General features: G+C 39.5%; 1 protein-coding gene across 2 annotated transcripts in view; it reads right to left on the bottom strand.

Moving 5' to 3' along the window:
* The window catches only part of GBE1 (1,4-alpha-glucan branching enzyme 1), a 148,862-nt gene that overhangs the window by 43,196 nt on the left and 79,969 nt on the right, over nt 1–25,697 (bottom strand). For both annotated transcript variants that reach the window (XM_081199739.1, XM_081199738.1), the window contains exons 8-12: nt 20,345–20,460; nt 20,058–20,185; nt 17,465–17,563; nt 14,025–14,135; nt 13,131–13,302 (exon numbers count right to left, since the gene is read on the bottom strand). In XM_081199739.1, the coding sequence (XP_081055865.1) occupies nt 13,131–13,302; nt 14,025–14,135; nt 17,465–17,563; nt 20,058–20,185; nt 20,345–20,460 (626 nt within the window). The remainder of the gene's footprint in view (nt 1–13,130; nt 13,303–14,024; nt 14,136–17,464; nt 17,564–20,057; nt 20,186–20,344; nt 20,461–25,697) is intronic.

Raw genomic sequence — 25,697 nt, forward strand, 5'->3', positions numbered from 1 at the left:
TTGCTGCTGTGGATAAAATTATCCTTTTTTTGTAAGTTCAAATGGCAATATTTTCTCTTGCAAGCGGGAGCAAAAATTACCAGGTGAACTTCTATTCATGAAAAGAAACTGCGATAAAAAGTTATAGCAATAAAGATGGCAACAAGCCCGATAGTTACTAAGTTTTGCCAAAGCAGCAGATGGCCCAAATATAAAATAAGTTTCCTCACATTAAATTCAGATTCCATTTAAATTAATTTGGCTATAATAATTTCTCTGCTTCCCCCTCCCTGCTTAGAGGGAAAAACAGTTTTGAACATTTGTCTTCTAAAGTTCTAAAAAAGCAAAACATACACTGTCACATCGGCTGCAGTATTTCCTTTAAAACACACAGAGGCACACAACTGCGCAGTGGCAAGCATGGAGCAATCAAGTTACTGTGAAAAATGGCCTTCTTTTAAAAAGGTATACTCAGCTGGTGAGGAACAATTCCTAAATATCAAATAGAAAGCAGTTTTGAGGAAGGCGGCTAACCAAGGACAAAATTGCTGACTCCTGATAGACTACTACAACAATAAAGCAAAACTTGATGTAACGGGCCAAATCACAGAATACATTTTTCATTTCCACTTCATCTACCCTATGTTAGGCTTTAAAAGAGCTACTTAACTCTTTTAACATTTGTTCTTCACTAAGCATTTACCAGGGGTGTGCGGAGGTCGGGTTTACATTCCAGGGATTGCACCTAAAGCCAAACTCATGCAAACTCAAAACACATTGTGTGTATGGCAGCTGGGATAGCCAAAGTCTTTGTGGGCTCACTGTATTTAATCTTCGGGTTACCTTTGCTTTGTTGCATCATGGTGACTAGTCGGGAAGGAAGGACCAGAACATCTTGCTCTGGCTTCATTCAGGAGTCTGGTATTTGTTTAGTTTATCAGGATTATAGTAAATGGAAGTTATTCTATAAATATGAATGGCATTTAACTGAGGAGGGCAGGGTAGGAAAGGCAGAGAAACCAGACATCAGGTCACTGGAATGATGACTAGGAAAGTCACTCTGTCACACACACACTGTCAAGCCTACTGGAAATTTCAGAGAGAAGGAAAGAAGGAAAGGCTTAAGGCTTACAAGGAAATGAATCTGGCCTTCAAACTCCAGAGCAACTAATAGAGGATAACTCTTTATGATGCTACCATGGCATACGTTCCAAATATGGCATGTCTCCAGTACATAAGGTCAAAAATGCAGCTGATTATGCAAAGCTGCTCAGGGTGGAACTGATTATAGCATTTTGCCTGAGGCCATTTGTGATGCTACTGAGTAAATATGGGGAGGAGAAATCAATTCACTTCATTGCTTTATCCAGAAGAATTAAGAGTGGCCAATAAATTAATAGATTTGATGTGAAGAGAATGCAACATTGAGTTCTTTAGGATGCAATTCTAAACTCACCTACCTGGGAATAAGCCTGACTGAATTCAATAGGAGTTACTTCTGAGTACAGTGGAACCTTGGTTGTTGAACAAAATCCGTTCCAGAAGACTGTTCGACTTCCAAAACATTCAACAACTGAGGCGCAAAGGGCTGCTGGCAATTTCTATTGAGAAAATGGAAAAACGTGCAGTGGAAGCTGTTTGACTTCCAAGGCGCATTCGAAAACAGAAGCAATTACTTTCGGGTTTTCAGCGTTTGGTTTCTGAAACGTTCAGCTTCCAAGACACTCAAAAACCCAGGTTCCACTGTAAATGTGATTAAGATTGAGCTATTACTTAGGATCAAGTCTGAATGGACTTGGTAAGCCTTACTTCTGAGGAAGCATAACTAATATTGTCCTGTTAATCTTGTTGGCATTAGCAAGTGACTGATACTCTTTTTAGAACATCATTATCTCTTGAACATAGATATATGAATTTTGGCATGGAGTACAGCCTACAAGTTGTTTGGAGCACAACTTTATCATCCCATGCCATTAGCTATACTGGCTGGGTCTGATGGAAGCTTGAGCCAACCTCTGGGGAGCTACAGGTCCCATTCTCACCCCCTCCACAGTAAAACATGAAAGAGATACAGATTATTTAATCCAGAAATGGTGTGATTATTGTCACCTATTCCAAAATCTTCCTTTATGACTCTGACTGGGAATAGTGGTATCCTCACTTTATTTGCACATATCTACAGCAAGTTCTATCCTTGAATCTCAAGAGATTAGTAAGAGCACTCACAACAGAAATGAAAAGTTAGGCATCCGAAAAATACCGCTTCTGAACAAAAATCTGTGATGGGATCAAAACCTAGGCTGGAAGCCTTCCTTGGAAAGTGCTTTGTGCTTGAAATACAGGAAATAAATTGCTTTCCCCCCTTCAGCGTCCATTATGAGCAAAGTCAGTAATGCATACAAAACCATTTTATAAACTTGTTATAAAGACTCACTTCAGAGCCTCAAAAAGAAAATGCTTATACATAATAAAATGTATTTCATTGCAATCTGCTTTCTCCCTTATGAGATGCTTTAGAATAGCTGATTTATAAAACACAGCTTTTAAAGTACACCATAATTACATAAACTGATAATATTTTGAATAAATTTATAGCAATCAAGTTAACTACAGTAAGAGTGCTTTTATTACATATTCTAGATTGTTACATATTTAATGGCTCATTGAACAAAGAAACAATCATTTTATTTTTTTTACTTTCTTAATACAAACAGTAACTGCAAGCAATAAAAAGGGGAAGAAGTGCTGAAATGATGAAATATCATCTATACAGTGTTAAGTAAGACAAAATTCACCCCTTTAAGATCCGGATACCTCTTAAATTGTACACAGGCTGAAAAAATGATGTTATTTATTTATTTATTTATTTATCTTAAGAAAAGAGAAAAACTAGCTATATGAATCGGAAGCATCAAGAAGTGAGACACAGACAGTGCTGAAACTGCATAAAGCAGTGTCCTCTGCAAGACAACTGAAGAGGAAGAACTTCCCTCAGTTTAATACCAAGTCTCTTACCTTGTGTTCAGCTCTGTTCCACACTCCAGAATGTCACTGTTCCTAGTTGCACAGTGCTATAGGGATAGGTCTAGTCTAGTCTGGTGATAACGGAAAACATTTAATAGGCACTGCCTTCCTCTTTCATTCCCTTCAAGCTCTATCCAGGGCTGGTATAGCTACTGATAGGTTAGTATGGTTGACAGAGGGAGTTCCCAGCATGGGAAGAAAGTGAGGTGCCCCTTTGTGCTGGTCTTTTTGTGCCAAATGGGAATATTCTGGTGATGCTTGCGTAGAAGAGTGCGCACACAGATTGAGGTGCATAAGTGTTCCATCCTAAAATGAAAACTCATTTCTTGACTATAGCTCATGGCTAAGGAGAGAGCCTAACTAGGATGCCCGGTTTGGACCGCATGCTAAGCCAAACCTTGGCTGAGCTGATACACCACACTAAACTAAAAAAACCAGTGGGTTCCAGTAAGCAAGGTGGGTTCCAGTAAGCCACCATCTGTCTTGCTTCATCATGACAACCAGGCCTATATTAACAGCCTCTACAGCATTAAAACATTAAAACATATTGATTCCCTCAACAATGGACTATCATGCCACCTTAGCAGGCACCCTATAATGCCAATTAAGCTATATAAAGCAGCAGCAACAACAATGGCGACAAACAGAAAATAAAGGAACACTGGAGTAAAACTACTGGAGTCAAACTACTGATCAAATATGACTTATATCTGTTAAAGTTATTGTAGAACAGGACTTAGCGTAGCACTAAGAAGATAAATGAGAAGGGCCGCAGAAGACAGAAAGATTCATAAGAGAACAAAATGTCTGTTAAATGTTTGGTACCCACAAGATTTAGGACTTTACAGGCCAAACCAGTGCTTTGAATTATGTCTGGAAACAAATTAGAAGCCAGTGTATATCTTTAAGAACACAGGAAATAAGTTCATCATGGTTTAAAAAGGGGGGAGGATCAGTAATTTATACCGCTTCTTACTGAAGTAATTATTGGGTGGCTCTGATTCCCATTATCACAATCTCAGTTGAGAAAAGCAAACATTTAAGAGTTCAAAATATATATCATACCAAAAAAAAGAACAGAAAAAGCTACCAGTAAATAAGGTAAATTGAAGAAGATTAACTAGGTAGTAAGTTAGTATATAAAGCTACCATTTATTTATTTCTGCCCACTGACATTTGCTAAGTGACCATATCATGGTTTAAAATCTTGCTAAAATTGTGTTGAAATTTCTGGGATAAAAAAAGCTAAGAGAACACATTTAGAGTTAACAACTTCAGCAGTTTCTCTGTGTTCCCTTCTACAAATAACTCTGCCACATGGCAAATACAGTCTGCCTTGTGCAGCATTGTCTGAACAAAGCAACTATCAACCCTACATATGCTAAACAATTTATTAGGACAATGTGGCAGATTTCTACTGGAGTTCTTTACACTATAGAAGGAAACAAATTGTGGGGTGTTCCCAAAGAGCTGCATTGGAACTGGTGTTTTAAAAATTATTTTAGTGAAATTATGGCATAGTTTTCAATGAGGTGGTAAACCTGCATGTAGCCCATAGACTGTAGATGGGAATTCAAATGCCTGATTGCTCTTTCATACCAGAAAAATACGATATAAAGAAAAAAAGGAAGAAAACTAGCAGTTAAGGAAGAGAGGTTCTAGGTTATTTCTTTTCCTTACATAGTAATTTTCTACATCTTGAAATCTGAACACTTGAGTCCCCACCTGCAGTCTGAAGTGGTAGAACCAATTCCCAGTGAGAACTTTGCTCTGGAGTAAACAACAAGTTTTCAGGTGAAATAAAGATGGCAAAATCCTAAACAGAATAAAAAGACCTCCAATCTTTCCAAAATGGATGAATGAGGAATCAAATGGCAGGTGAGGGTCAATGAAGCAAAGGGCAGTAGTTCCCAACCACATAATACCCAAGGCAAAGGTTTTGGCATCATGGCACACAGATCAATGGGGAAAACAACGACATGTATTGTGATTAATAGGTTAAAAATTCAACATTTGCAGCTGGCTAGAGACTGAAAATAAAACAGTGCATGTACAGATGTACAGTGCATGCACACACACAAACACACTTCCAACATCCCATCAGATGTCGAATAAATAAACAACTACCTGACATTTAGAAGACATCTGAAGGCAGCCCTGTTTAGGGAAGCTTTTAATGACTAATGTTTTAATGTATTTTAAATTTTTTTTTTGGAAGCCGTTCAGAGTGGCTGGGGAAACCCATCCAGATGGGCGGGGTATATATACAGTGGTGCCCCGCAAGACGAGTGCCTCGCAAGACGGAAAACTCGCTAGACGAAAGGGTTTTCCGTTTTTGAGCTGCTTCGCAAGACGAATTTCTCTATGGGCTTGCTTCGTAAAACGAAAACGTCTTGCAAGTTTGTTTCCTTTTTCTTAACACCGTTAATACAGTTGCGATTTGACTTCAAGGAGCAACTCATAGAACACAGTGTACATAGTAGCCTTTTTTGAGGTTTTTAAAGACTTTGGTGATTTTTGAAGCTTTTCCAAAACTTCTTTTGCAGCCATTTGGTAAGTTAAGCTTTTAAAACTTTTTGGGGGGTTTTGGATTTTGGGTTGGGGTGTTTGGAATTCAAGGACTTGGTGTTGGGAAGGGGTTTGCAAGAATCTGGAAGCTTGTGTTTTTTTCTGCATTTTTATGATTTTCTGTGACCATTGGGCCACTCTGCTGTTTTTTTTAAAAAAATCTGGATTTGAATTTCTGTGTGCTGGGTGGCTGGGGGAACAGTTGGGGAGGGGTTTGCAAGAATCTGGAAGCTTGTGGGTTTTTTTCTGCATTTTTATGATTTTCTGTGACCATTGGGCCACTCTGCTGTTTTTTTAAAAAAATTCTGGGTTTGAATTTTGAAATGCTCTTTACAGTATGTGTGACTTTAAAGAGCACTTAATAAACTCTTGTTGTACCCAATTTGGCTTTGTTTGGACTTTTTTTGACCATAGGAACGCATTAATTGAATTTCAATGCATTCCTATGGGATTTCGTGCTTCGCAAGACGAAAAATTCGCTAGATGAAAAAATTCGCGGAACGAATTAATTTCATCTTGCGAGGCACCACTGTAATAAATTATATTATATTATATTATATTATATTATATTATATTATATTATATTATATTATATTATATTATATTATATTATATTATATTATATTATATTATATTATGAAAAAACACCTTTCCTCAAGGAAAGGCTATAGGGTTTGGTGGTTGGAGGAGGAACAGATAATGATATGTGTGAAGAAAGGAATCTCTCTCTCTTTCTAATGGAACTAAAAATAAAAGGTCACCCTTTTGATTTATGAACGGATTCATGATGGGTTTAAAATTGAGGTATACTGGTTTAAAATACAGAATTAAACAATGAGAATTAATTCTCGGAAATCAGAGCAGATTTTCTGTGGGGTGTCAAATAAGAGAAATGAAAAGGATGGGGGGGTGCAGCTCAAGGGGTGCATTCACCTTTGGTCACGTGGACAGTGGGTGTGGCTCCCCCCACATTATTGCTTGCAAGAACATGCAGGCCATACACTGCCCTGAGTAAAAGGGCTATTGATCCTTCCCCACTCTTCAAATGATCAGAGAGATGAGTTGCAATCTTTATCCTCAACATAGTACTGAACTGTGTGGAGTGTTTTAAACCTTTTTGCCCAACCCAACACTGTGATGGATATCAAAATCATGTCAGGACTCTCTATGCTGTTTTTCAGTGGCAGAAAATTAGGTTGAAGGCAAGCAGGCTGTGGGGAGAAGGCTTGGGGGAATTAGTCTGACCAAAGTTCCCTGGCATTCAAAAACAATTTCTTCGGATTGCAACATCAGCAAGCTTTTTTGTGGGTCAAATCACCTTTATCAGATGTTTTAAGTTCATAAGAAGATAAGCAGAGTCTGCTGAATCAGGCCAATGGTCTATCTAGTCTAGCATCCTGGAGAAGCCAGATAAGTTGCATTTTCAGCTAAATTTGAGGGAACCACTTGAAGCATCTGTTGTGTTGAGCTATCTCAATTGCTTTTGTTTGATTTGCTCATTGCAAACTGCTGAAAGTATGTGAATTTTGATAATAAACTTAATTTGCAATGGAGGTTGAATAATTTCGATCGCAACTGTAATGGAGGACACTGTCCTACACTTAACAAAATATCCTAATGGTAGTCCTGGTTTTGTTCAAAACGGTCTGCAAATCCTGTAGACAATTGACTGGACTTACCAGAAAACTGAGTGGGAATCCCTTCCAAGTAAATATGCATATGTTTGCATTAACAGCCAATGTGGATTAAATATTTTTACTGTATTGCGGAACAGTTAACAATATGCAGATGGTAGTACAAAGCACACATATTTGCTACTACTAAAATTATGCTTCAAGCATTAAATTTAACATGCCTGAGTCAACTCTGCATCATGTTGGACTTTTAAGCTCTGAGAATAAGTGTATTTAATTTTGTTAAAATAGCTTAGATAGAGCACAAATCTCTAAAGTGATTCTTTTTTTAAACTAAGCTTATTCAGTGATACAGTCTTCTTTAGAGCAATTTAATCTGAAATAATAAAAACACCAATAAAGTGTGAATGCAATACTAAATCCATCCAAGTGTGGTTCCTACCTTGGCAGAACACTCTTGAGCACTGCAGCTACAAATGCATTTTTCTCCCAATGCATCCCACAGTGAAAAGAATTAAGCAGCTGGGAGACAATTTATTCATAATATTTGACATAAGTCAGCTTTAACTTTCTCTTGTTTTTATTTGAAATCGTTAGCATTTTTGGCAGCATGGCCTTTGTAGACATTCCCTCACATTTGATAACCTTTTTTGTATATATTGCGGCCCAGGCTTTCCAAAACATCACGAGCGACTTGAATTGAATTAGTACCACAGAGTTTCCGTGATTTATTTATAAACACCTTCCATTTCTGTCTTTATGAACCCCAATCCTTTAGGTTTGTGCATTCTCTAAACAATGCATCCAGTCCTTCATTTCATGCATAAATGCAGTACACACACACACACACACATCACCAGTGTACTCAATTTCTCTAACTGCTCAAGATGTAAGGAGTTCCTTCAGGCTTCTTGCTTTCCCATATATAAGCAAAAGTTTCAACTATGGTATTTATACTGACAAATTAATTCTAGTGAGCATTATAAATCTATAATCAAAGTTTCAATTCACTACTTTTTGCCACAGAAAATGGTAGGGGAGGCTATATACTATACTATAATTTTTGTGTTTGTGTGCAGATGCACATGTGCATGTGTGTGTGTGGTTTGCAGCTCCTTAATAACCTGTTCAGACAGCAAAATCCCAGCCCCCTTTTATTTTAAATGTGCCAAGACTAAAAATCTATTGATTTCATGAGAAACGAGTCTCAGCATGAATCCGTCGCATTTTCTGCTATTGCAAGGTACGGAGAGAATGAAATTATTCATTAGGACTCCTATTGCTAAACATTTCTTCCTACAGATCTGTTACCCTGCAAAATATACCATTTATCATACCATTTTAACACTGCACATGTAATAGTAATCCATCACAAGTCAATAGATTTCTCTGAATAAAACTAAGGAAAATGATCTAGCTTCCAGCAGGGGAAGCGCAACAGGGTTGGCCATATCTATTTTGGGCTTAATATGTATGTTTATTTCCTAAGAAGTAGAAGTCCTCGCTAAAATTCATAGTTAACCCTGTGCAGATTGATAGACCTTCAGGGCCTCCTGTCACCGCATGGAATTGCTTTCGCAAGCAGTTATTTGTTTGAGAAGCCAACTTGTCTCTATCATCCCATCATCTACAAAAGCAAATAAAACAGATCTTCCTTTGGGGGTTCATAGTACTGGATTCCTAGAAAAAGCAAGAAAGGCAACCCACAACTCTGAGGTGCCCCGTGCCTGACACCAGTTTCCCACAGTCGGCAGCCATGGCGCCTGGGCAGCCCTTCCACCTCCTACCCCCTTGGTAGGTTCTCCTTGGGGTGAGGGAGGGAGGGGAGGGAGGGTCTTGCTGTCAGTGGAAAAGGGGGGAAAGTATGGAAGTGGGGGAAAGGGGGAAAGTATGGAAGTGGGGAAAAGTATGCAGTGGGGAAAAGGGGGAAAGTATGGAAGGAAGAGTATGCTGCCTATCAACCACAGAGTAAGCTGGGAGGAGTTGATGTCAACAGGGCCGTCTTACCCATAGGCGCTAGGGGTGTGGGGCACCTGGGCGCCAGGCTTTCAAGGGCGCCAGACCAAGATTCTGGGGCCCAAGAGTTGAGTCCAGGGAAGAGCCCGCCCATCACTTTGTCGCAAGTTCGGGGGCGACAGAGCCAGCAAGACGCTGAGGTAGGCGGCCAGCTGGCTCCGTCCTCCTGCGCACCTGGGACTGGGCAACCGGGGTGTGTGTGTGTGTGCCAGGCAGATCTTTGCACTCCGGTGCCACATATGCTTAAGACAGCCCTGGCTGTCAACATCACCATGTAAAGTGTGAGGTGGCAAAGGCAGGCAAGAGATGAAGGCAATGTGGAGTGACAGTGTTATATGCCCCAGGACCCACATCCCCCTATGCGAAACCCTGGGTTGGAATGGGGAGGAGCAGGCATGAATTCAAGGGGTCAGGAGAATTTGGCATATTCCTCCACTAATTACGATTTTGTTTACATGTTTGTTTTTCTTATCTAGGTGAAAAGAATAGCTGCAAGCAGGGAAATTAAAGTAACAAGGACAGTCAAAAGCTTGTAGTGTGAAGCTGTCTCAGTTCACTTGTAACACTAAGACCATTTTTGTGTTTGTCTGGTTAATAATCCATGGTTAAGCTGCTGGGCCTTGTCTGCATGAGCGAATAAACCATGGCTTAGTGCTACATATGAACCAGCTTGCTGTAACAAACTGCACTTTTGAGGGCCTCCTCAGACGTTGCTTATTGGAACAGTTTCAACATGGCCAAAGTCTTAGGCTTAGACCCTCACCATGTAAATAAGGACTTTGAGCCTAGCCTGTGCTAAATCAATGTGCAAACTACATGATTCAGATGTGCTATTCAGCATGTCACAATAATTTTAAGGTAATATAAAAATTACTTTGACTGTATAAGCTATGTAACATAGTCAAATGATAACAGTGGTGCAATCAAACATGTTGATGTTGGGAAGGGACCAAATGGTCTGTTTGTCTATTGCAGGTCTACTCATTGTAGATTTCATTTGACGATAAAAACTGCAATGATGGGGTTGTGGGAAGAACCCCTTACCTGTCCTCTCTCCTTCTCTCTACCTATCTCCACACAAGCAAACTTGTAGATATGGAACTTCTGCTGCAGTGAGATGCTTCACTCATCCTGTGGCTGAATGTGACCCACTGGATTTACAGGTAGATTTAGATTAGCTTTAATAGATTTCTTACCCAGCCTTCATCATGAGATTCCAACAATGGAATTGTTAACAACAATGAAAATATACAATATTTTTAAAATCAGTTAAAAGATATCTGCATTACATAGCTTTCAACACCAGCTGAAGATGTCTCTCTTCGCCAAGGCTTTTTTTTTGGGGGGGGGGAGGTGTGGATTACTATTGCAGCCCATTTGTAATTAGTATTATTAGTTCTTTTACACATACATTTATTCATTAAGAGAAATTAATTGGCCTTATCTGATGGTGGTAGGGGGGCAATGGGAAGGAAGGGAGGAACAGCAGGACATGAAATTCAAACAGTGGGTGGATGATAACTACTTTAATACTGCTTTAAAGCCTAATTTATAGATGTGTTGAGATAAGGGATTTTATTTGGTCCCTATGACAAAGAGATGATGAAGAGAAGACACCTGCTGCAGGAGAGGGACTGCCAGAAACATCATGGGTGGGTTGTTTCTAGGACCAAGGTGAATCTGTCAAGCTCCCCTGTTATTTTTGCTGCTGGATGCTGCAAGTTGTTAATGTAATTTTGTTATATTTATAGTACTGAAATGTATGTGGTTTGTTTGTACTGCACCATTGTTTTATTACGTTATGAAATTGTTTTTCCACTTTTGGATTTTAAAACGCATTGCTGTTTTCTTTGTTATAAGTCACTTTAAGCATGGTGTGTGTGTGTGTGTGTGTGTGTGTGTGTGTAAAAGTGGCATACATATAACATTATGAATGAATGACACTTAAGTAATTCCTATTGTAGTCAAACTTTCTATATAAGGGCATTTCTCCCAAACATCTCCTCTTCAAGTTTGCTAAGTTGTAGCGCAATGGGAATTACCGTATTTTTCGCTCTATAACACGCACCCGACCATAACACGCACATAGTTTTTAGAGGAGGAAAATCCATAGGCATGCCACCCGTAGGCATTTCCTCCATAACACACACAGACATTTCCCCTTACTTTCTAGGAGGAAAAAAGTGAGTGTTATGGTGCAAAAAATACGGTACTTTACTTTGATTTCTGTCTACAAACTAACTGCACATACATTTATTATCTTTTTTTTTCTGCAAGGGGGAAGCATACGTATTTTACTATCAAAGAATATTGCTTTGATATTATTTCACCACTTATTTGTCAGTGTTCTAAAAGTACCAATAGAGTATGACTGCAAAAAATATAATCTCCAAGCTATTCATCAAGGTAATCATGAATAAAAGAAAACATCTAGCCCAGGCATACACACACTCGACCCTCCAGCTGTTTTGGGACTACAGCTCCCATCATCCCTGACCACTGGTCCTGTTAGCTAGGGATGATTGGAGTTGTAGTCCCAAAACATCTGGAGGGCCAAGTTTGCCTATGGCTGATCCAGCACAAATTAATATATGAATATTCTTACAGTTCCTCAGATAAAATAAGACCACAGAATCCCATCTTTACCAAGGCCTCCTGGCTCTTAACACCACAAAAAAATCTACTGGTAAACATGGTAAACATTTGCAATTGTACTTGCAATACAGTGACAAAATAATGTCAGCATGCTTTGTTGTTAAAATAATTTAGAGCATTCTACAAACTGTATTTCAATAAGGAAGACTGCCTATCTGTGTGCTTTTTCCACAATCTAGACACCATCTCAACATACTTAAGAACATTCAGAGGAGCAACAATGATGCTGAAAATAGGTCTACTCCTTCCTCTCCTCTTGCTGCTGAGTGGGTGGGGACAGCACTGGCAGGGCATCCTGGGAGGTGAGGCGTATGTACAGGCCGAGGGCAGGGCCACTGGTGCAGTTCTGAAATTGCTCCAACAGCAAGACATCATTACAGATGGCAGGTGCTTTGCTAGCCTCAGGAGCCACAGAAGCTGCGAGGGCAGTGGCATCCAGTGCAGCAGAGTGAGGTTCTTGGAAAACAGTTGCACTGTAGCATGGAGCAGTCAATAGACTGGAGAGGCATTTTGGGACCTACCCACTTAAGACTGGGGTGCAAAATTTGATATGTAGGCTGACAGTAATCTGGACACTTATGGAAAGATGACCATCAGTTGGCCAGCCAATGGGATGGGAAATCTGGGAAAGAACTAAAAGGGAAGAGCTCAAAAGTCATTTTATTGCATCTTTGGGGCAATGATTTGTGATTATTTAGGGGACAACTGATTCTCTCTTGCTGACTTTCAGCACCTGAAGAAACAGGTTCGCAGCATGGAGGAGGGAAAATGATGGTGGGTGATAAAGCCACTTGACAACTTGCATAGATGAGACAAGGAAAACCTACCGAAACAGGGCAAGGATAGACTTCCAGCTTATCTAGAGCAAGACCTAAAACTCTGTGCTCTGAAACTTTCATGCAGTAGCTACAGAAAATAGTAAATCAGCTTTGTTGATCAACAACGAATTAGACTACAGCATAAAACCTTTCTATGGATAACTTTTCCACAAGGCAAAAGAGACAAAAGGTTAGACCCAGGCATAGAATGCAATCCTACACCCACTTGGATTGGAGTGAGCCCCATTGATATCAAGAGTTTTATTTAGTGTGCAATCACACAAATACACCCTTGAAAGTCAATCCTGCTCCAGTCATATTGAAAGCAGTTATTCTTCACTAACTTGTCCTTTTGATTTCAATGAGTCTGGATCCAACCTCTTGAGTTGTATATCACAACAAAACATATTTTCTTTTTTGGCACAGAGTTACTTACCCATGAAGTTGAGATAACCCTCTCCTCCCATGGCATGAGTTATGAGGCGAATCATTTTATGAAGCTGTATTCCTCGATCAATAACTGGAGTAAAAGGTGAGATGACACTCATGTTCTCATACATCTCTGCATCCATCAGCCGAAACGCCAGGGTCTTGTCGCCAACAAGAGCCTGCGTTGACAAACAAAGGGGTGAGGAAAGGAATCTTCTGCATTTCATTGGTTCCTAAGCTACAGATTCAAGACATGTTCTAGTACAAATAAAGTAACATGCTGCCCAACACAGTTAAACATTAGCAACTGTGCTCCTAACAAATGAGCTCCGCTCACCTGTCAATTTTGGCCTGCCAGGGATGGAAGAGATACAGCCCTTTGGCCAGAAAAGCTTCCTTACTTTGATCTGGATGTATAACTAGGGAAGGGACTCTCATGCAATACAAAATCCTGAAGAGCAGTGGTTGTTTTCTGTTCCTAGAAAAAAAGCTTCCAGTACTCACCACGACCCTTTCCCCCCCTTTTCTCTCTATCACACCTTCTCCTGCACTGCCCACAATTAATTAATGCCCAACTTTGCACATCCCTTCCCCTTATTCAACCTCTCCCTCTACCTTCCCCCATCTGCTCTTCACACCCAACCAGCACCCCACCCCTTCCCTTCCCCTTCTCCCAGCCGCAACATCTGCACTCACCTCTACAGCTTGGCCCAGCCACAGAATGGAGGATGGTAGTACTAGCAGCAGAGGCTGCTGCCTCCTTCCCCTTCTCTCCCTCCCTCCCCGCTCACAGACATGCCTGGGTTTCTGTGTTCACCAAGATTTTTTATCCTTCTTCAAAATTTTCCCTAGGTCTTTGAACAGTATCTCAGAATTTCAATTTTCCTCTCAAGCTTTGTACCTGGTCATGACTCTCTGCATACGCAATGTATTTCTCTCCGTATCTCCTATTTGTTAGCGTGAACACTATATTGCCCATATCCCAGTCTTCATCCTTAAGCTCCTTAATTATCTGCAAAATTAAAAAGGAATCATTCAAAATTACTGTTGTTTGTTACACTGTATCACTTTTTTCCACGCTTCGCCCTCTGAATTGTCAAGCTAACATTCGTATTCTGAGTCTTTCAGAAGAACTGAAATGGTAAAAGTCTACTTTTTGATGTCCCAAATGGTATTCTTCTTTCAACTCCGTAATATACTGTAGCATTTTAAAGTCCATATTTTACTTTTCTGCCAAAACAGCTGCCAACGTCTGATTATTAACTATGCATGTCAGTGTTATTTAAATTGATTTTCTCTATACTTCTGTAAAACAATGAGGGCTACTTGCCATCATTTTAATGGTTGACTAAATGTAGCAATTTCACTGCTAAACCTTCCTGTTCCTTATTATGCAATACTGCATAAGCCTCTGATGATTGCTGAACCTTAAAAGAAGAAGAGTTATTTCTGTAGTGTTTCACTGGGTATTTTACTGTCTGGCAGGCAGCATAGGAAATGCTTGGAGCAAGTTAAAAATTAATTAATATCAAAACAGGCTAATCTGCTATTAGACCGTGTCAAAATGAAAAGGCGAATTCTTTACTTTCATGTTGTTAATCTATGTGACAAAGTAGCTTGTGTGCAAAAATACAAAAAATGTGCATACCATCTTTTTCTTCTGCTTAATATTGAGCGCCAGGTATACAAACAAATCTTTATTAGGCTACATTTTTATTGGGAAGACGATTCACCTTCAAATCTATGCAGGTAGGTAGGTAAGTATATGATGCACACATAAAAAAACAAGGATGTATAACTGGATTTTTGCTGTTAGCAGTACTTGTTGAATTCATGTAAAGGTAAAGGTAAAGGGACCCCTGACCATTAGGTCCAGTCGTGACTGACTCTGGGGTTGCGGCACTCTTCTCGCTTTATTGGCCGAGGGAGCCGGTGTACAGCTTGCAGGTCATGTGGCCAGCATGACTAAGCCGCTTCTGGCTAACCAGAGCAGCGTATGGAAACGCTGTTTACCTTCCCGCCGGAGCGGTACCTATTTATCTACTTGCACTTTGACGTGCTTTCGAACTGCTAGGTTGGCAGGAGCAGGGACTGAGCAACGGGAGCTCACCCCATCACAGGGATTCGCACCGCTAACCTTCTGATCAGCAAGTCCTAGGCTCTGTGGTTTAACCCACAGCGCCACCTGCGTCCCTTCATGTAACAGTGTTTTATTCAGGACTGTTCACATAAAAGGGAACCAAAAGATACAGTACCTTACTGAACATGCCTGCATTGCAAGGACTTTGCACACTTTCCTTCCTACCCTGTTCAAGCTGGATTAACAAATATCATCATCAGGGAAAAAATGGCTCATGAAGGGACTAAGAAAGATGCTTCTCAGACACACAATTCCAACATGTTCATAGCAATTAGCTTAATAAGGGGTTTGTCTTCAGGAAAGCAGGGTCAAACACTGCAAAAATGTTAAATTTGTTCTACCAGACTATTTTTTTTGGGGGGGTGGCGGCTGAAAGAGTGAACTATGCTGAAGTAATGGACGTCTCTCAAAGTGCAGAAAAAGGTGATCCTGCTGAACTTTTATTTTTGCAGCTGTCTAATGCACACACTAGTTACTTTTTTCTCTTAGTATTTTCAGTTCACATTAGTCTTGTTGTGTGCCTGTTGTAATAATTGTTATCAACATTTAGGTGTAATTTAAAAAGAGTCCCATTCACTTAGGGATTTGATTGCCGAGAGATATTCTGCTTAGCAACCCTGAAATTTAGCTGTGAGGATATTTGATTGTTTGCAAATGTTTCAAAATTATTTGCATGGTCTTTATTGTTTTGTTGTTTGATGCCTTGAGCTCCTTTAGGAGGAAGAGTGGTATTAAAAACAACAGCAGCTAAGTAGCATTCTTTCTATTAAGAAAAGAACCTATAGCAGAGTTTGGATTCATTCAGCATGCCATTATTGGCGGGGGGGAGGGCTGTTACATATTTAAACTGTTATATTTTATTACCAGAATTTGGCAGGCTTTAAAGAGAAGTTTGTCTAACTGTAATTAAGTCACAATAATTCTAAATACAAAATTAATGTGTCATCATAGCCTTGTCCTACTGACGTGCATAACACAGATCCAGATATATTTTTAGATCTTCATTTTGTTAGGTTTGCTGTAAGAATGTATCAAAATTCAATCCATAAAACCAAGGACATAATTGTCATGGTATCAAACATTCCTGCAACATGTCGCATGCCACTTTGGTGAAACATATAGCAAGAGGAGATAACACTCCCTCTTAGTTATCCTAGCAGGAACAGAGGATTTGCGGGAAGGGAGGACTGAATGATTATCCTAAAATTATGGCAGTTTAGTAAGACAAGACAAGATATGTGAAGCCCTGATTAAACTGACACTGAAAATGCTCTAAAGATTTAATCTTGTTAAAGGAAACAGAGCTAGAGCTGAGAGAGGAAGGGAGAGAGAGAGAGACAAGACAGAAGTACTGTTTTTGGGGGACAGGAGGCGGGCAGGTGTGGAGGATTCCCTGGTCCTGAATGGGGTAACTGTGCCCCTGAAGGACCAGGTGCGCAGCCTGGGAGTCATTTTGGACTCACAGCTGTCCATGGAGGCACAGGTCAAATCTGTATCCAGGGCAGCTGTTTACCAGCTCCATCTGGTACGTAGGCTGAGACCCTATCTGCCTGCGGACTGTCTCGCCAGAGTGGTGCATGCTCTGGTTATCTCCCGCTTGGACTACTGCAATGCGCTCTACGTGGGGCTACCTTTGAATGTTACCCGGAAACTACAACTAATCCGAACGTGGCAGCTAGACTGGTGACTGGGGGCGGCCGCTGAGACCATATAACACCGGTCTTGAAAGACCTACATTGGCTCCCAGTACGTTTCCGAGTACAATTTAAAGTGTTGGTGCTGACCTTTAAAGCCCTAAACAGCCTCGGTCCAGTATATCTGAAGGAGCGTCTCCTCCCCCATCGTTCTGCCCGGACACTGAGGTCCAGCTCCGAGGGCCTTCTGGCGGTTCCCTCACTGCGAGAGGCCAAGTTACAGGGAACCAGGCAGAGGGCCTTCTCGGTAGTGGCGCCCGCCCTGTGGAACGCCCTCCCATCAGATGTCAAAGCAATAAACAACTACCTGACATTCAGAAGACATCTGAAGGCAGCCCTGTTCAGGGAAGTTTTTAATATGTGACATTTTAGTGTATTTTTCAGCTTTGTTGGAAGCCACCCAGAGTGGCTGGGGAAACCCAGCCAGATGGGCGGGGTACAAATAATATATTATTATTATTATTATTATTATTATTATTATTATTATTATTATTGAGAGAGTCTGACCTGAATCCATTTGTCAGGAATTGCCATGGCCAATCGATAATCAAATCCAGTTCCTCCTTCTGTTACTGGACAGCAAAGGGCAGGCATCCCAGACACTTCCTTGAAAAACAATGCAATGTTACAAATCAAAGATCATTGTCCAAACAGCAAAACCTTACCAAAAGTTGAAAAAGCTTTCTGGAAGAGGGGTGAGCTGGAGAAAGAACTACAAAAGCCAGAACCTGTGGTCTGCCAAATGTTTCTGGACCCTAACTTTCAGAATTTATGACTGCTGGCAATGCTGGCTTCGGTTGATGGGAGTTAAAGTTCAAAAACATATGGTTCATTTTCCATAAAGTTCAGGAATTGAGTTGTGGTATAACTACTGTGTAAACCATGTAAAACTTTAAATCCTACTTATTAAGAACTGCATAGCACCAACCCCGTATCTCCATGAGAAGGGTACCAGGAAATTAAATAAAAGTATCCAACTAGTTCTACCAAGATGTGGAGTGGGGGTAGGGAGAGAAACTGAAATGGATTATTTCATGTGTGTAAGCCTGTCCTTAGATGTTCTCGAAATGCAATGTGAAATATTAATAAAGGACACAATTCAACTGTCTGTTCACTTTCTCTTTCACATTATATCATTTTTACACATTCCATTAATTATATGCTGGCATAACAGAAACAGAATTTGATCACGGGCAACGGTGAGAGATGCATTACCTCTCTAACACATTCCTCGCCCCTATGTGTGTAGGGAAAGCAATGGAAGAACCCATTTTCAGTGGCGAATATTCAGAATATTAAAAAGAATTCTGTTACTTAATTTTATCAGACAGGTCCTTACAGAACAAGACTACAAATCGATCCTACTCTAGACGAAAGCGTGCTCCTCTCCTGTGGCGCCAGTCATTCCACTATCATTACATGCAAGCTCAAATTCATGCTAGCCATTTGTAATTTAGAATGATATCAATAGTTCCTCCCTCCCAATTTCGTTCCACCATGAGCATGTGGATCAATTCCACATTTTGTATAGAGGCTCCCACTAGACAGAAAAAATGATGTATTGAAGTTGAAGTAGTTTTCAATTTAAGTAGAATAAATTGAAGGCACATCTTGTTAAAAAAAATCTTAAATCAGGTAATGCAAACAGGCTCTACTTTGCTTCATTGGTAGGAATACTGATAACCATATTGTGGCTCACTAGATGATGGGCTAATTTTACTTGAAATGAACCCCAAAATCAATAAGACAATTTTAAGTTTAATATATCCCATAATTGCTTCATTTCATCAGTTTCTGTTTTAAATACTTGAGGTTGTTGAACTTGTGTGTTTGTGTGTAATGGTTTCTTTTGGCGGAATATGAAATTCTTATTTCCCATGCTTACATGGTAGGAGAATACTCTATATTTTTCATTTTAGAATGAAGAAGCTACTGGTACTGCCCATCTGAAGTATTTATGTGCTGACATACCAATATTTATGTATGCCTGTAATTCCCTTTAATTTTGTTTTCCCAGGTTGAATATAAAATAATTGCATGTAAAACAGTTTCACAATGTTAAATGCTAGCAGGATTCTAGACATAATTCTTTGATCAAAATAACTGCAAATAACTTGTTCGGGCCTTTCAGTCAAAGTTAGTGCTTTGGAGTTTAATCATCTTACTGTGCAAATAATATTCCTTTGCATCTTCTCATTGATTTTGTTGTTTTGTTCATAAATCATGCATACAGACCTAAGCATTCCAAAATATCTTCTTGATAAATCTGAAGTGGGCCAAACATTTAGGGCTCTTAATTTATCACAGATTAGAATTTTCAGTGATACATATATTAGTTCATATTTGCTTTGACAATACTAATTGTAAGCTTTCAACACCTTGAATAAAACATTTGTAAATCATAAAGAAACTCACTTATTAAACAGGCTAAGTTTAAAAATATTTCAGATGATCATATTGTACTTCAGAAATGTCAGTGCTTTCTGAATTTAACATTTAATTTGTGAAATAATGTACCTATGACTAAATGATAGAACTAGTTTATCCAAATATATCACTAGCAATTAGTGAGCATCCTAAAATAAAAAGTTTTCATCTTTTGTCTACCTTCCTGAGACTGTGGAGCACTGGTAAAATGATTCTTTCGTCTCCATTTAGACACTAGCTTCTTTTGCTTTGATATCCTCAAAAGCTTTTCAACTGCTTGTTCTACTATCAGTATATGTTGGGAGGGGGAAGACTTACTTGTTTCTATATTGCTATTTTCTCATGAAAATCAATAATATATATATAGAACAATGAAATAATGGTACATTAAAATTTACTAAATGGCATCTATCAACAAACAGTACATTCCATCGCAAGCTGAGTGAATTCATGTTCCTGTTATTTAAATGAGAGATATTTAAGCATGTATTTAAATCTCCAATTCCAATCAATTGATTTTAAAAAATACAAAACAAGAAGCTTAACAGCGGCTGGAACTTGCTTAAAGATAAGTACATGGCTGCTAATGTAACTGTAATTGATTCAATTAAACTGTATTTCAAATAATAAAACAGCTAAAACTAATTATGTCAACATGTATTCTAAGAATTACCTCTGCTATCGTTATACATTCTGGATGCAAGAAATGTATCATGTGGTTTGCCATCATTAGGTACACTAAAGCTTCATCATCAACGTGCATCCCGAAGTATTCATTGTAATCTCCACTAAAAGCTGTGCCTAATAAGACAAAATCATAAAGTCTCAAGAGCAGGAAGTCAAAGCTGTAGGCTTCAGCCCAAGATTTTCAAAAGGAAACTATTAACAAATTTGAAATCATTGCATGGCTACACTACTGCATGATAATTTGAACATCACTGGTGTGCAGATTAAACTTACCAATACCATGATGGTGATACAGCATAGATGATATGCCATCAAATCGAAAGCCGTCAAAGGCATACTCTTCTATCCACCACCTTAGGTTGGAGAGAAGAAATCTCAAGACCTCCCAGCTGAAAACAAACAACAACAAAGTCTAAATATTAAGGCGTACAATCTATCTTAGATATCCTATGGTTTCTATGCTAAATATTTATTTTCTCATGGTGAAATATGAACAATTTTCATTTTTCTTCTTCTCTCCCTGATTTTTACAGTGTGCAATTTTTGGTTATATTTAAACAATTATCCATTCTAGTGGACTTCATGTTTCATAATATCAATTATCCTTTTATCATCTCCAGTTAGGTTAAGGTATGAAAGCAGGAACATCCCAGTCAGCGACTGTGAACAGTTAGGTCTACATAAAGGGCATTAACTCTACTGAAATAAATTGACAGTGCTCTTAACTATGCACCGGATAGTACTCTTTGAGCTTTCTGTGATTTCAGAACTACTTCACTTCAAAAAGAACTACAGTCGAAAGGAATCCAATCCAGAAGTCTATTCAACTTCCAAAATGTTAGAAAACATTTAGAAGCTCCTGCAGCCAATCAGAAGCCACAGAAGCCCCATCGGATGTCCAGCTTCCGAAGAACGTTCAGAAACCGGAACAGTCACTGTTTCGATCATTCGGGAGCCAAAACGTTTGAGAACTAGGCTGTTCGAAAACCAAGGTACAACTGTACAGTGGTACCTCGGGTTACATACGCTTCAGGTTACAGACTCCGCTAACCCAGAAATAGTAGCTCGGGTTAAGAACTTTGCTTCAGAATGAGAACAGAAATCGTGCGGCGGCGGTGTAGTAGCAGTGGAAGGCCCCATTAGCTAAAGTGGTGCTTCAGGTTAAGAACAGTTTCAGGTTAAGAACGGACCTCCGGAACGAATTAAGTACGTAACCTGTAATGCGCAGGTGCAGGTTGCAAACGTGCATCCCACACGGATCATGTTCGCAACCTGAGCATCCACTGAAGGAGAAACAGTGCCTGGGGTTTTATGGATATGCAGTTAAATCATAATCATAAATTAAAATATCTTCCCTTTAAGACAACACAGGCATGCAAAGTATGACTGCCCCTCTACTATAAAACATCATTTCCCCTCATTATATGCTGCTGCTGCTACTTAGACTTTAGTTTTGGTGTAAGACTTGTTTTTTAAATTTTGGTTGGTTTTTGGTAGCGCCTACAGTGGTGCCTCGCAAGACGAAATTAATCCGTTCCGCGAGTCTCTTCGTCTTGCGGTTTTTTCGTCTTGCGAAGCACAGCTATTAGCGGCTTAGCGGCTATTAACGGCTTAGCGGCTATTAACGGCTTAGCGGCTTTAAGAAAAAGGAAACAAACTCGCAAGAACTCGCAAGACGTTTCGTCTTGCGAAGCAAGCCCATAGGGAAATTCGTCTTGCGGAACGACTCAAAAAACGGAAAACTCTTTCGTCTTGCGCGTTTTTCGTCTTGCGAGGCATTCGTCTTGCGAGGTACCACTGTATATTGATAGGGGTACAGACAGATCATATGAGAAATTAAACTCATAGCCATATATTTATCCTCCCTTTTACAGTAGTAATATCAGGCACTCAAATCTGTTCCTTTACAGCTTACAATACAGTTGTTTGTCCTGTCCCCTTCTTTTAAAAATCCTAATACACACATTTTCTTTGTGTAGCAAAATAAAAGAAGCAGGAATAATAAAGTACACGTGCAAGGAAAAAGAGATAGAACTAATCTTATAGCCTTCAAACAAACAAACATGCTTTTTACTGATAGTTTCACAAGCCCCTCACCCTGAGAGTAACTCTCAGCTTTTCCCAACACAGTACTGCATCTGTTCAGTTTTGTGAGAAAGCAAAAGTCCAATGCGTTCCCATTATTTCATTGTTAAATTACGTAAATTAGAGAAAACCATAATTAATCTTAGCCAGCCTATGTAAGAGCATGGGTAAGAAATGTTGAATTAGAAAGAAGGATACTAATCTGAGGTCAGTACATATTAACTCCTTCCCACCCACTTTTCTTTATACACAGACCAGTGGGAAGCAGAAATCTCAAGGGACTGTATGTTAAAGGACGCAATGGAAAAGCTTTTAAGATGCAACACACAGTTGTAGTATGTGATTAAAAGAAGAAAGTGCTCACTATTATTGCTATTTATATAGCACCAGCAGCGTACAAGGTGCTTTACACAGAAATATAATCAGAAGTGCCCTCTGGAGCTTGCAATCTAAATTTAGATTGCATTGCACTTAAGAGTGCATTGGAGGGGAACGACAAGTGGAGGAAGAGACAATGGCAGCCAGTGATGAATCTGAGCACATGCAGTTATTTGTACTTAAGCTTTGTGGGGATGAGGAGTAGGAAATAAAAAGAAAGGGTTCATAGAAGATGGATTTGAAGGGGAAAACAGGAGGCAGGAAGAGGGAGGTGGGATCATGAAGGTCTAAGTATGTAAGAGCGGCTGAAGGTAGTAGAATTGGAGGTGTGGGACAATAATCAGGGGTATATCAGGAGAACAGGGAAGAGACTGAAGTCAAGGGATGCTAAGGACTTGGTGTCATGTGCCAAAGGGAAGCAGAAAAATTATCAGGGAGGAGCAAAGCAGCAGCTGTCTCTTCTCCAGGAGCTTGGGTGTTTGTCCCAGCTATGGTTTGGCTTACCATGGTGTTGCAAACCAGACCAAACAAAAAACCTACCGTTAATATACAAAATGATAGAAGGTATGTTGATTGAACAAGTTCATCTATTTGTTAAGTTTAACTTAGGGCTCATTATGACATTGTTGAAGACTTGCTGCCCCTGCACAGGTTTATCACATCCTTTTGCAGTGGTAATAGATAGGACATTATACTTTGGGTCCATCCCATGTGGTTACTCCCCACATCATTGTTAACAGTAGTCCTGCAGGTAAACTGCTTTGTATCCAAAGCATTGCCTAGCATTCAACTGAATGAGAAATAAAAAGGATTCTGGAGTGCACATGGGTACAACAAATCACCTCCATAATAGTTTAGTTTAGATTTTAAAAAAACAAAAAACTTTAAAGTGTGAATTGTTGTGGACTGTGTCATTTTTCAAAATCTTTACTGAAACCCAGGAGCTTGAAATTCCTTTGAAATAGGTATCTTCATCTATCACAAGGGTCTCGATACTATTTATTTCATTATTCAATAATTAAACTATGAAAACATTCCATGCAAAAAGAAATGTGGAAAAGATATATGGGATTATTTGAACATACTTGCAACTGACTTTGTTCCCCTCACCCCAAACAAGTAGCAGCAGCAAAACCTAGTGAACCTAAAATATGGGAATTGGAATCCAAAATGTTACTTGAAATAACTTATTTCAAAATGCAAGACATACCTACAGGAAAAACAAAGCCGTTTCAAAAATCATTAATTCCAAGTTAGATTCTTGATTTATTAGATTCTCCCCTCCCTAAAATTGGAAATCTCCAGATACTAATTTGGATTCAGACACTGTGGTTCAGGCAGTCTTCAAATATAAATGAAGGGTTCTGCTTTTCAAGTAAGGTTTTGTTCTTTTGTGGATATTAAAAATGAAATACATTTAGTGGAAGTTAAAAAGATCTATTGACTTGAGAGACAGTCTTTTGAACAGCTTGGCAAGACGGTATATCTTAATAATGATTTAAGATTGATTCGGAGATACATAGCTAGGTGAGCAGAATAAGAAAGTAGCCCAGCCAAAAGGTTTGCCTTCCATAAGAGATTCTTTAGCATTTGAAGCTCAAGTCAGCCAATATTGGCTCAGGCACTGAGACACTGTTAACAAATATAAGTGCTTGTCTAAGTGTTTGCAGCAATAAAACAAAACAAATCCCCTACTGAACAACATCTATAATTCCTATTCAAATATCCTGCTGGAATAATGAAATATTTTGTCTACAGTCAACTATTAGCATCCAATAAGATTCATTTGCCCATATCACATCTGGGTGGTACTTATATTTCACAAAGAGTGTTGACATGTTGAAAAAGAAGATCAATAAGGATATTACTGATTAACCAGAGTCAGTCATTATATTCTGAAACAACATATGGGCTGCTAAGTCTGGAACTATTCTTAGGTGCTTTCTTAAAATCTGCAAAACACACAATTCAAATTAGTATCAGGGACCCACTGGGTGTCACTGACGAGGCCTTAAAAATTCCTGTCTGAAACTTTAAAGCAACTACTTTGTACACTATTAAAATACTCAATTGATATCAAAGATATTTCAGCAATTTTTGCATGCACAGCAGTTTGACATGTACTGTCTGCCAATCAACTTGGTTACAGTGGCTTAGAGCATTTCTTGTTATACCAAGTAGTCATATGACAGAGCCCTCATGGATGGAAGCCATTTCACATGCTGGTGATGAAATGCTTTCAAGCATCTTATACTGGCTGGCGTCTAGGACTACACACTTGACAGGAGGGAAAGATGGGAAACAGGAGCGGCTCACCGGGGGGGGGGGGTGTTGTGTGACAAAAGTCTCCTGGCAGCAGCATCACTGTCATATATCAGGGCAGGGAGGGGTGACACATGGTTAGAGCTGCATGGAGGAACTGGTGAGAGAGCTGGATTGGCTCTGCCAGATTGTCCACACTGCCCTGACCGCGTTGTTGCCTTGCTTCTGCCCTACTGTTATGGGGAAGAGATTCTACTGCAAGGAGGCTATAATTGCAGCAACACCCCCTGAGCAAGCAACTCTTGACTGCACTGAAGTCTGTGGCAGATAGATGATAGATAGATAGATAGATGATAGATAGAAATGTTTTATTCAAGATAATTTCTGAACCACTTATAATACGCATAATATATATATTGCAACTTATCAGATGTTGGCTATTGAATACTGATGTTGAGAAAGCATCACTGGTTGCCAGTACATTACTGAGTCCTAAACAACCTAGAAAAGCTTGCCCATTTCTTTATTCCTTTGCCTTATCTTGGCATCTGGTAGGCCACTGTGAGAACAGAGTGCTGTCCTAGATGGGCCCTTGGCTTGATCCAGCAAGGGATCTTCTTATGACATTAGGATCTGCCAGAAAAGCTCATCTGTCCTCAACAAGAAACTGTCCCTTTAGTCTGGTGGAGCAGTGGCTATGGTATTTTCTTCTGACATCAGGCTGGCACTATGTGCAATGAGTTTTATATACAAACTTAAGACTTCCGCAAGCCTTCTTATAAAAAACAATTTACTGTTTTTATAACCTTCTTGTCAGATGATCCATCCTGTGCTTTTGTTTCTCTGAAGTATTTTGCTTTCATTTTATTGTCACGTTACTTGGGTTTCAACTAAGATTTTG

Source organism: Podarcis bocagei (assembly GCF_964188305.1).
Source record: "Podarcis bocagei genome assembly, chromosome: 6".
NCBI classification, from domain to species: domain Eukaryota; kingdom Metazoa; phylum Chordata; class Lepidosauria; order Squamata; family Lacertidae; genus Podarcis; species Podarcis bocagei.